This window comes from Anomaloglossus baeobatrachus, chromosome 2 (genome assembly GCF_048569485.1).
Source record: "Anomaloglossus baeobatrachus isolate aAnoBae1 chromosome 2, aAnoBae1.hap1, whole genome shotgun sequence".
NCBI lineage: Eukaryota > Metazoa > Chordata > Amphibia > Anura > Aromobatidae > Anomaloglossus > Anomaloglossus baeobatrachus.
The window spans coordinates 345547469-345560415 of record NC_134354.1 but is presented as its reverse complement, the minus strand read 5'-3'; the positions used below and the strand labels follow the sequence as shown (position 1 = coordinate 345560415).

Here is a 12947-nt window from a genome sequence, read left to right as displayed (position 1 = left end):
GAGCACATTTCCGAGTGCGCAGCATGGCGGGTGGAGCACGTTTGGGAGTGCGCAGCATGGGAGATGGAGCACGATAGGGGGTGCGCAGCATAGGGGATGGAGCACGATGGGGAGTGCGCTGCATGGGGGATGGAGCACGATAGGGAGTGCGGAGTATGGCGGATGGAGCACGTTTGGGAGTGCGCAGCATGGCGGATGGAGCACGTTTGGGAGTGCGCAGCATGGGAGATGGAGCACGATGGGGGGTGCGCAGCATAGGGGATGGAGCACGATGGGGAGTGCGCTGCATGGGGGATGGAGCACGATGGGGAGTGCGCTGCATGGGGGATGGAGCACGTTTGGGAGTGCGCACCTCCCCCCAAAACACACACACACACACACACACACACACGCGCGCGCACTGCACAACACACCACACACCACACACCACACATCACACACACACACACACTGGGAACCACAAACAACTGCCCTACACAGACACCCACACACACAGACAACGCTGCGCACACACAGCACCCAACACACAAACACCGCGGCACACACAAATATACGCACATACCGCACAACACACACATTGCACAAAACATACCTCCCCCCAAAACACACCACACACACACAAACCGCGCAACACACACACAACGCTACAGACACACAGCGCTCCACAAACAACGCAACACACATACAACACCGCTCTCACCCCCCGTCACACCCAGACAACACCCAGAACATGTACAGCCCCTACACAAACACTTGGTAACTACACACAACAACATCTATATATATATATATATATATATATATATATATATATAACAAAAATCATACATGAACTACACAATACGTAAATTCTAGAATACCCGATGCGTAGAATCGGGCCACCTTCTAGTTTTACCATAATATCCCAATACGCTTCATAATGTCCCTCATTGCCCCATAATGTCCCAGTTTGTTTTATAATGTCCCTCACTGCACTAGAATGTCCCAATATGCTTCATAATATCCCCCACTCACCTACAATGTCCCTCATTGCCCCAAATATGCCCCATAAAAGTACCCTACTGCCCTATAATGTTCCAATTTGCTATATAATGGCACCCACTGACCCATAATGTCACTCATTGACCCATAAAGTGCCCATAAAAGTCCCCCACTGCCCCATAATGTACCTTGTCAAGTAACATTGCTCCTCCCCCACCACGGCCCCCTCATCTAAAATTATTATACATGTCATCTTCAGCTCCTAGTGGAGTGCTCACATGTGCCTGCACATCGTTATCTCCTTTGTAGTTATGGGCCTCGGCGATGACGGACGTCTGTGTGGGGCTAAGGAGCTCTTCTGTCGCAGTACTGTTGCATCCTCCTCCTCTTTGCTGCAGCTGCGGCCCCGGTGATGATGGTATGTCGGTGCGGGGCTGAGCAGCTCTCCTCTGTCTCAGTCCTGTGGCTGCACTGCACTGCAAATGTATAAGCGCCTGAAAGATGTTCATACATTTGAATAGAGGCGGGGTCTTCAGGTTCTTGACACAGAGGCCTAGACTCTCGCAGTGCAGCTTTAGGACCTTTGGTGAGTCACATGACTGTGATGTCACCAAAGATCATTCTGCAACTGCAGAAATTTCAGTGATAGTACAGATGGTGGTGAGGGACCCCTTAGAAGCTGTTGTGGTGGGGGCCCCGAGGCTGGAACCCCACCTATAATCCAGCCCTGCATATGATGAGAGGTCAAAAAGTTGGATTTGTTTAGCTGAGAAAAAAGATGTCTCAGAGCAGATCTCATTTATATGTATAAATACATGTGTGGTCAGTATAAAGGACTGGAAAATGACTTATTCCTTCCAAAGACAATACTAAAGATCAGGGGGCATAGACTGTGAGTTGAAGAAAAGCAATTCCGGCAGCTAAATAGGAAATAGTTCTTTACAGTTAGAGCAGTCAGACGGTGGAATGCCCTACCACAAGAGGTAGTAATGGCAGATACTATAACAGCTTTTAAAAAAGGGCTGGTGTATTTCCTCAGTATACAACACTGTTGGTTATAAATGATCTTAATGACAAAATGTTTAATCAGTGGAGGAAGGTTGAACTAGATGTACCTAGGTTGTTTTTCAACCTATGTAACTATGTAACTACCCTACACTTTGTGAATGGTACAGTGACAAGCCCCTACTACTTGACTAGTATCATTAATCCAGTCATTGTGCCTCTGCATGAACAACACAGGGCTAATTTAATCTTCATGGATGACAATGCTCCAGCTCATCAACGTCACATCATTTCAGAATGGCTACTTGAGACTGGGGTGCCTCACATTGAGTGGCCTTCACTTTCTCCAGACCTGAATCCCATAGGAAACGCATGGTATCAGCTGAGTCGCCGTGTAGAGATTCGTAACTGTATCTCAAAACCTCAATGACCTGAGGGTCATTCTTCAAGAAGAGTGGAATGCCATGCCTTTGTAGACAGTTAAGCTGGTGTCACACATAACGACGACGACAACGACGTCGCTGCTACGTCACCATTTTCTGTGACGTTGCAGCGACGTCCCGTCGCTGTCGCTGTGTGTGACATCCAGCAACGACCTGGCCCCTGCTGTGAGGTCGCCGGTCGTTGCTGAATGTCCAGCTTCATTTTTTGGTCGTCACTCTCCCGCTGTGACACACACATCGCTGTGTGTGACAGCGAGAGAGCGACGAAATGAAGCGATCAGGAGCCGGCACTGGCAGCTGCGGTAAGCTGTAACCAGCGTAAACATCGGGTAACCAAGGGAAGACCTTTCCCTGGTTACCCGATGTTTACGCTGGTTACCAGCCTCCGCTCTTGCTGCCAGTGCCGGCTCCTGCACTGTGACATGTGGCTGCAGTATGCATCGGGTAATTAACCCGATGCATACTGTAGCAAGGAGAGCAAGGAGCCAGCGCTAAGCAGTGTGCGCGGCTCCCTGCTCTCTGAACTGTGACATGTAGCTGCAGCACACATCGGGTTAATTAACCCGATGTGTGCTGCAGGAGAGCAAGGAGCCAGCGCTAAGCGCGGCTCCCTGCTCTCTGAACTGTGACATGTAGCTGCAGCACACATCGGGTTAATTAACCCGATGTGTGCTGCAGGAGAGCAAGGAGCCAGCGCTAAGCGCGGCTCCCTGCTCTCTGAACATGTAGCACAGCGACCTTATGATCGCTGCTTCTGCTGTGTTTGACAGCTAAGCAGCGATCATAACAGCGACTTACAAGGTCGCTGTTACGTCACCGAAAATGGTGACGTAACAGCGACGTCGTTGTCGCTGTCGTTTAGTGTGACACCAGCTTTACTCCACTTGTGAACAGCAGGAGACATTGTTGTCAACTATAATTGATGTTCAAGGCCACATGACTTTTTGGAGGGACATATCCACTACTGTTGTTGATTTTTTGTTTCAATAAATTGTTTGAGATGAGGAAATTACCATAATTTCATGCTAAAATACCTGAGTAGCGTGATCTTTTTACGCTTTAGACAAATTTTACCCGAAAGCCAAATATTTTCAACTTTTTGTAATATACATATTTTATTTTTTTTAAATCATTAACCTATGAGTACATTGCCTGTACATTTTTGAAGCGAAAACACTTAAAAACGCTCAAAAAGACACCCATTAACTTGTATTGTAAAGTATGGAGCGTCTTCCTAGAGGAAAACGCCTGAAAAATGAACGTCACTTAAAGGCTTGAAGTGCTTAAAAGATGCCCAAAACCTAAACATGTAAACAGCAAGTCATTTTTTCATAGAAATGAATAAGTATGGGACAAATCTTTTGAGCATTTTGTGAGCCCTTTTCCCAGTATTTTCATAAGCAGAGCTACTCTAAAAAGCTGCAGTGTGAACATAACATTACATATCGTTTTGTCGTTTCTTTGTATGAAGAGTACACTATTCTTGCCATCAAAAACGCCAGAACCCTGTAGGAACGGACCCCCCCCCCCCCACATCATTGTGAACAGGACCTGAATCATTGCTCCAATGTGACCACTTGTATGTAAGTATATTACAAAACTCGACTGCAGTAAAACCTTGCCTGATTTATTTATTTATTTCACATATTGATTATCACACGTGTGCAGTGCTTTTCATGAAGAGAACACATACACATTATAGTCTATCGGGCTGTTTACATAACTTTTTAGGGGTTTTTGGTTTCATTTCTTTTTGCAGACTGCAAAGAAAAAAAAAAAAAAGAACAAAAACTGAGACATAATCGATTTTGATCCTAGTCACAGGACAGCCATTGTGAAGTATATGGGAGATACAATGTTATGCCAATCAACTGTATCATATTGGTGTGAGATTATAGACCTCCTAATTTAAACTTGAAGCTAAAACAGGACAGCTGGCTCAGTATGTGGTCCAGGGTCACCAGCTTCAAAGGAAAAAACTCAATCTAGAGCAGATGGCATGTGACACGTTTCTTTCTAGCAGGATAAACCACTGCTGGGAGCCCACCCCTGCAGGGAGCTCAAGATTCACAAAAACTCATTACACAGATAGGAGATGTAATCTCATAAGGAGTTATACCTAGCCAGTTACCAGTTAGATTTCTGAGATTTCGAGAACAGGTTGAACGTCTGCCTGGGTCTCGACCTGTTCTAGCATCCCGGGGAAGAGAGATACGTTGAACAGCTATTAGAAGCCAGGTAGTAAAGTCATGTTTGGGCTTGAAGCGTAACAGGGTCCTGTCCGGATCCAATGGCACCAGAACCGTCTGACTATGACATTCCTTTGAGAAGTTATGACCCATAATAGGTTTTTGAAGTTTTCAGCTACCAGGCACAAGGGGAGGGAAACTAAGCACAACCTGGGGTCCAGAAAGGGAGTGATCAACCAAAGGTTTATTTGCAAGTGTGAGACAGTGGCCCAGTGTTGTCTTCTTTGGGAAGGTCAGAAGGAACCAGGAATCCACTGGCATCACACGCACCTCCATGTGGTTGTCAGCACCAAGGCATCAAACAACGGTAACTGATTTCATCTGCTTATACCTCTTGTATCTTCACCTGTATTCACATATCTAACCATCATCTTTATTTCCTTACTGTATATAATGTTTTGTTTGGTGTGCCCTTATGTTGAGTAAATATCCAAATTAACCTTAGGCTGCTCTTTGATCTTGATCCATGAATTCACGTGTCAGTGTTCTTGGTTAGTTACACGATACCGGGCTGGTTTCGGGCCCGATATAATCCCGCAAAGGATCTAACGAGAAACTAGTGGCAGTCATACCAGCAGGCAGGGCTCTGTTTCCCTGGGTCTAGTGAACGGGTCCCTCAGCCTGTCAGGCTTGTGAGCGAGTATAATGCCGAATGTTGTGTGGATTACCCTCTCTCCCTTCCCGTGCCTCATTGTGCCTGTGTGGACAGGAAATGTCTTTGGAAAATGGTTCCAAGCTGACCTTACGTATCCCCAGGGGTTGTGGAGCGTCACATTTTGGCAGACGTTACGTAACTATATCACATGACTTCGACGTAACCGTGACGTCGAGTGGAGCTGCGCAGTGCAGGTCATCAAAGCCATCTTAGTTGTATCCTATGAGTAGTTCTGTCTGGTTTCCACGGATTTTTATAGGATGGCACCGAAGAATCTGATTATAGCGCACTCACATTGTAGAGAGTGATATCTACTAACAGCCCACAGAACTGCCAACTTGACTGGAAGCAGGCAGCTGTACGAAGACTGTAATTCAATTTTCTCCCTGCAGCCGAACATCCAGTTAAAAAGGTTTAGAAGGATATTTACCTGCAGATCAGCACTATGGCTGCAGGCAAATGTTTTTTCTCTTCCTTTTCCACTGTATTTTAAGATAGGTTATATAGTTTGCAACTAGAAGGGAACCTATCTTGATATGTGTATTACCATTTGGATTAGACCTGTTAAATTGTAAATGACATAGTGCAGATAATTTGACATCTATATTTCTTTTCCACTTCCTGAAAATACAGTGAGGCCAAAGTGAACAGTAGAAGGAGGTGGCTCAGATAAGGTTACATAAACCCGCTCTTCTGCCATGAGAACTGTCATCTTCCAGCTTCTTGCAGTCTATGCTGCTTTCACCTCATCAGAAAGAGGTAAGCTGAGGGACAGGTCTAAGTGAAACCAATGGCTCACATTAATTAACTGAGTGTATGTTATACGGTGTATTGACCTTCTTAAGCAGATGGAATTCTGATTTGTCTTTTTCTTAGGTTACTTCTGGCACCTGACAGACTTGCATCTTGACCCTAACTACACAGTGACCACTGACCCTTGTAAAGTATGTCCATCTGCAGGTGACCAGCCAGTTACAGATGCAGGGAAATGGGGGAATTATCTATGCGACTCTCCACTTTCTCTTATTAATTCATCTATACATGCAATGAAATCTATATTGCCTGATCCGGACTTCATACTGTGGACTGGGTGAGTACAAAGTGCATGCTGTCGGAGACATGAGACAAGCACTAATCAGTGTTCTCTTTCTGTCGGCGCTTTCTTCCCTGTAGATGACACCTGATACAGCCACTGAATTATATGCCTGAACACATCAGTGATTGTCAATCATTAGTGAGGAAGGTGGGGGTAGTGCCAGGTTCAGGAATACTATAGACTTATGAGAACTTTCTTTTCTTTCTTAGCCATCATTAAACAAACTATATAATATATTTTTTTCCATTTTGTATAATATGCCTCAATATGCCAACATATGTTTCAATGACCCATCCGTAGAACAATAATCTTCACGTGTACAGAGCTTTATGGAAATCTAGAGGTAAACCTCAATATAAAGCTCCAAGTCACTATGGTCCTTTCTGATTGTTTTTCATTTTTACGATTTCTTTGACAGTGACGTATTATGAGAAATAATGCTCCACAGTCCTGTTTAAAGCACCACTCCAGCAGGTTATTTTTTTACCACTGGTGTGGAGCTTTTAATCTGAGGTCCCTGACCGTAGTCTTATGCTCATCCTCCAGTAGCTTCACCTTTTATCGGCGCCGATACGGTGCCACGGCGCCTTCTTGTGACCGCAACTTTTCACTGGCCAGAAGTTAAAATTACATCACAAGATATGAATGTAAGTCTATGAGAGCCAGAATGAGGCCAGAATGACATCATCTAGCGTGACTTCCAGCGTGCTCCATGAAACACAAACCTTTGGAGACCGACTGGATCAGTAGTGATAATGATGGTAAATAGGAGAGTAGGGTCAGGCAGCTTAGTTTAGAAGCACTATTCCAGTTGTAAAATAAAACAAAAAAAAAGGCCGGTGCTTTAAAGGGAACCTGTCAGGTCCAATATGCACCCAGAACCACGAGCGGCTCTGGGTGCATATTGCTAATCCTTGCCTAACCGTCCCTGTATACACTAGCATAGATAAAGAGATCTTTAGAAAAGTATTTCTAAAGATGTTTTATCGTATGCTAAAGAGCGTGGGGACTAGTTCCCTAGGTGTTGATTCCCTTGCTAGTCGGCTCCATTAACATTTTTGCCCCTGTGGGCGTGCTATCATGCTAATCAATGCACAGCGTCACAGGATGATCTCACTCACCTCTCCGCTGCCATCGCCGCCTGACGCTGGATTTCGGCTCAGTGCGCATGACCCCGGAGTTTCAGTCATGCGCACTATGAAGAGCACTGTGTACAGGTACAGGCTTCAAACTGAAGTAGTTTGCGTGACCGAAACTCCGGGGTCATGCGCACACTCGCCGAAGTCAGGCGTCGATGGCAGCGGAGAGGTGAGATTATCCTCTAACGCTGCACATTCATTAGCATGTTAGCACATCCACAGGGACGTACTAACATGCTAATGGAGCCAACTAGCAAAGGGAAGTAATGCCCAGGAGACTAGTCACCACGCTCCTTAGCATACAATATAAGATCTTTAGAAATACTTTTTATAAATATCCCTTTATCTATGCTACTAGATACAGGGATGGTTAGGCAGGGATTAGCAATATGCACCCAGAACAGCTCATGGTTCTGGGTGCGCATTTGACCTGACAGGTTCCGTTTAATGCAAGTGCTCATTCTAAAGGCCCTGTCACACACAAAGATAAATCTGCGGCAGATCTGTGGTTGCAGTGAAATTGTGGACAATCAGTGCCAGGTTTGTGGCTGTGTACAAATGGAGCAATATGTCCATGATTTCACTGCAACCACAGATCTGCCAAAGATTTATCTCTGTGTGTGACAGGGTCTTAAGTCCATATGGCAGCCACAATTTAAGATCTCCTTCGCACATCGTACGAGTGCTACTTGCATTTTTCATGGACAGTACTAGTGTCTATAATAGTCTTTGGGGTAGTTTACGTTAGATTTTATTTCATTTCCCTCCCTTTACCCTCTTGGGTGGTTTTCACAAAAGACGTGTCTGATATTGTTACAGGTGCCAGCTTAAACACAGGGAGCTATTTTAAATTAAGATTTCTGCTTAAAGAAGCCCTGCCATGAACTTTTTGCTTTCACTAAATCTGTGTGACACGCCCGGCGGTGTCGTTTAAATATAAAGGGAATGATGACAGTTTATTCGTGACGCCACCTGTGGTATGCCGCTGCCGGATGGGGACCTCTGGGGCAGATGGTGACGCACCTAAGATGGTATAGCTCTCCACAGGCAGAGCTGGGCCCCAGGGCGGATGGGGGTGGTAGTAGTAGTCTATGATGGCGGGGGGAGGTTGCAGGGTCAAAGGCGCAGGTGAATAACAGAGCGACACAGGGATGCAGTCTCAAGGTTTTTTACTCACTGTAGCAGGTTCCATGACATGCCACTGACCGTCTTTGGAGTGCTGGGGTTTTGCTGTGATAGGCTCCAGCCGATCCCGGGTAGTTTGGAGATCGAGTCCGGTGCACCTTTCTCAAGTGTACCCTTCCGTGGCCATCTTCCTGCGCTTGCTTCTCCTTCCTGCCTTGTGCCCTCGCTCACTGAACCCTGTGCCAGTGCCTGTGGACACTGTTGGGGGGCGTGAAGCTCTATCCCATGGTCCTTTAGGGTCACCTTCCACCGAATACGTGTGCGGATGTGGCTTCGGTGCTTGGAGTCACCTAAGCCGCTGGTATTACTAGTGGAGCACGTAGGTTCTTTTCCTCTAGTCTAGGGAACAGTCCCCATGTTGCGGCCAAGTCTTTCCACCCGTAGATTATATGTGGAACAAGGCGGATGTTGCAGTTCCTGTGGTCTCTAGGACCCCTTCTGTTTGTGCTCGGACCAAGCGGTACCAGCTCCAGGCCACGGGTTTTTGCTTCTCCACTGCTCCTCTCCTCTTTCTTTCTCTCTCCACACTCCACTAATGTGTGTTCCTACTCAGCAGACTCCACCCCCCCCCGATCTGGCTTCGGGTATAATCACGCCCTTACCATGTCCGGTGAGGTGTTGCTGAGTGAGAGTGTTGTTCTTTTGTTTGAACCGGTGGTAATCCACTCTATACCCGGGATGAAATACCACACCTCTTGATGAGGTGCAGTACCTCTGTGGCAACTGAAGCTTCAAGGGCACCACACTCCCCACAGAAAATCCCAGCACATCCTCGAGCTGGAACAAAACAAAAATACAGTGACATTTTTGTATGTTGTAAACATTGTAAACATTTTCTTTCCTTATGGGAGGCATCATCTTGAACGTTATCATCATAATAATAACTTACATTACACTATAAAACTTGACTATCATACATTATCTTTTGCATAATAAACTTTTGTTGAAGAGCACGATGCCAAGTTTCTTGCACCGCTCCTGATCTGTGCAAAAATCGACAGAGCATTCCTGATCATGCTTCATTACTTCTGCCACACCAGACGGGTTTTATCTCCTGTGATCTGCAAATTCTACAAGAGGGCACTGTAATCAGCACAACTATTTACAAACGTAGTCCTGGTCACCCATAGTCTACTCAGCTGTCTATTCAACTCACACACATGAACACATCATCAGAAAACTTATTTAAACATTATTAGCAGTTTCCTGGTCAAACGTACAATCTGGTGCAACTTCCAGGTGCTGAACATTTAGGGCGTACCACACTCTTTTGCCTTTGTAGCGATTATACGTGACCACATCACTGGGGTATAGGTCATGCTTTGGATGGCCTTTCTGGAGGTGAGCTTCCATATTCTGCCGTGAGACGAAGATGTGTTTCTCGAGACCGGTCTTGCTAACAAAGCCCCATCCCTGTTCCAGGTCAAACCGGATGACCGTCCGAGACCTCAGTGGGCCCCGCTCAGATGGTCAGACCTTGCTGAAATGCTGCTTTGTGGCCATGTTGCAGGCCTCCATCTCTTCCCACTTTGCATGGCGCTGTTCCTTCTCCGCTCGCAGCTTCAGCAATTGCTGTTGACATGCCACCTCGATGGCACTGGCAGACAGGGTGGGTGTTAAAGGGGCCGCCAGTCTTTTTCCGCCTCTAGCCATGATGTCCCAGGCCAAGCGTTGAGGAGCCTGACTGGGTGCAAGGACCGAAGGTGCAGGGAAGGGTCCCAACAGGGTGTTTTCAGCTACCGGAGTAATAGGGTCTTTTTCCTTCCAGTTACCTCTTTAGTGCTGGTCGCCTCCATTAGGGTCGGCGTCGCCCGATACATCAGGGTACGTCCCTCCACCACCACTTCAATTATGGATGCCTGCCATTGCTGCACGGCACCTGTCTGGAGCTCCAGCAGCCGTTGTCCCAGCCTCTTCACCTCCTCCTCCAAGAAGCTTGGATCCAGGACTGATTGCGGAACCGGAGCATTCTCCGGACGGCCAGGGGAGCTGGTCGCTGTCACTTTGTGGTCCACGTTGTCCCGGTCGCTGCTCGCCATGGTGCATTCCGAGTTCTTCTGCGCACTTAGCCTATGTCTTTTTATTTCCTGGGAGGCGAAACTTCTGGGCCCTTGGGTAAGTTTTGTTTCTGCTCTGTAGCTTCTGTAGCTATTGGGAGGCAGGCATGGCTTTTCGCGCCTTGCTGCAGGCACGAAATCCTGTTTGTGACGCCAAGTTGACACGCCCACACCGGAGCCGTGGGGTGACTCGTTACCGGGCTGCGGTTCTGGCTCGGGACGTCGCGGTAGCAAGGCCCGGCTCCGTGACCCTGGCAGTATGATTTAAATATAAAGGGAATGATTACAGTTTATTCATGACGCCACCTGTGGTATGCGGCAAGTTAGGTGCCGCCGCTGTGGGATGGGGACCTCTGGGGCAGATGGTGACGCAGCTAAGATGGTATAGCTCTCCACACGCAGAGCTGGGCCCCAGGGCAGATGGGGGTGGTAGTAGTAGTCTATGATGGCGGGGGGGTTGCAGGGTCGGAAGCGCAGGTGAATAATGGAGTGACACAGGGATGCAGTCTCAAGGTTTTTACTCACTGTAGCAGGTTCCACGTTCCACGACATGCCAGTGACCGCTTTTGGAGTGCTGGGGTTTCATTGTGATGGGCTCCAGCTGATCCCGGGTAGTTCGGAGGTCAAGTCCAATGCATATTTCTCAAGTGTACGCTTCCTTGGCCATCTTCCTGCACTTGCTTCTCTCTCCTGCCTTGCGCACTCGCTCACTGAATCTTGTGCCAATGCATGTGGACCCTGTTGGGTGGCATGAAGTTCTATCTCATGGTCATTTAGGGTTCCCTTCAAGCAAATTTGTGTGCGGATGTGGCTTTTGTGCTTGCAGTCACCTCAGCCGCTGGTTTTACTAGTGGAATACGTAGGCTCTTTTCCTAATTTCCTAGGGATCAGTCCCCATGTTCTGGCCAAGTCCTTCCACCCTTAGATTATATGTGGAACAAGGCCACTAGAGGATGTTGCAGTTCCCGTGGTCTCTAGGACCCCTTCTGTCGATGCCCGGGCCAAGCGGTACCAGCTCCAGGCCACGGTTATTCTCTCCTCCACTGCACCTCTCCTCTTTCCTTCTCTCTCCACACTCCACTACTATGTGTTTCCACTCAACAGACTCCACCCCCCCAGTCTGGCTTCGGGTATAATCACGCCATACCTTGTCTGGTGAGGTGTTGCTGAGTGAGAGTGTTGTGCTTTTGTGTCAACCGTGGTGATCCCCTGTATACCTGGGATGGAATACCACACCTCTGGATGAGGTCCAGTAACTCTGTGGTGACTGAAGCCTTAGGGCGCCACATTTGGATATGTGTAAGTAGTGTAGCCTGTGTATTAATCCTACAGCTGTCTTCGCCAGTATCACCATTGTTATGCTGCTCTTCTGAATGGCATCACTTCTCTTCAGACTCTCTGGAAGCATCTATAAGGCCACACGTTCAGTATTTGGGCAGTATTTTACCTCAGTATTTGTAGCCAAAACCAGGAGTGGGTGATAAATGCAGAAGTGGTGCCTGTGTTTCTATTATACTTTTCCTGGTTGTTCCAGTCTTGGTTCTGACTTACAAATACTGAAGTAAAAAAAACTCACCAAATACTCAAAGTGTGAATGTGGCCTTAGCAAGTCTATAAAGCCTCTTTCTGAAGCTCTAAATTCTTAGGCTATCTGGCCACGGGGAAAGTGTCCTGGGGTTATATCCGCAGGACATTCCACAGGATCTCCCAGAAATCCGCAGCACAACTTTGTCTGTTTCCATCCTGCGGATATGGTGCGGGCATTCTGCATTGAGGATACAGTACCATGGCTTCGGCACTGCATCCTCAATGCAGAACAAGTGCTGGAGTGATCGGGAGTTCATACTTACCTCCATCATGCAGCACTTCACTGTCCGGCCGTCAGCATCTGCACTGTGCAGGAGAAGGTGGGCGGGCCTGAACTAGCTCTGGCTGTCACATGACCGGAGCTCGTGCAGGCCCCGCCCACCTCCTGCTTCCTGCTCCTAGCTCCACTGCCGTGACGTCCTCTGAACCGGAAGAAAGTGACTGGGGTCTGCTATCAAGGCAGGTAAGCCTCTATATCCATAGTGGAGCGCCGGGATTTCCGCAGGTAAATCCGCAGGAATAATTGACATGCAGTTATGTGCGGTTGTGG

At 47.5% G+C, this 12947-nt stretch overlaps 1 protein-coding gene across 5 annotated transcripts in view; it reads left to right on the top strand.

Moving 5' to 3' along the window:
• The window catches only part of SMPDL3B (sphingomyelin phosphodiesterase acid like 3B), a 205515-nt gene that overhangs the window by 2487 nt on the left and 190081 nt on the right, over positions 1–12947 (top strand). Inside the window, exons 2-4 of one of the 5 annotated variants that reach the window (XM_075335969.1) lie at positions 3901–4012; positions 5967–6092; positions 6210–6423. In XM_075335969.1, coding sequence (XP_075192084.1) covers positions 6032–6092; positions 6210–6423 — 275 coding nt within the window. In that variant the 5' untranslated portion in view covers positions 3901–4012; positions 5967–6031. Of the gene's footprint in view, positions 1–3630; positions 4013–4550; positions 4986–5577; positions 5692–5966; positions 6093–6209; positions 6424–12947 lie in introns of those variants that run through there. The other 4 variants (XM_075335970.1, XM_075335971.1, XM_075335972.1 and 1 more) reach the window with 4 other exon arrangements.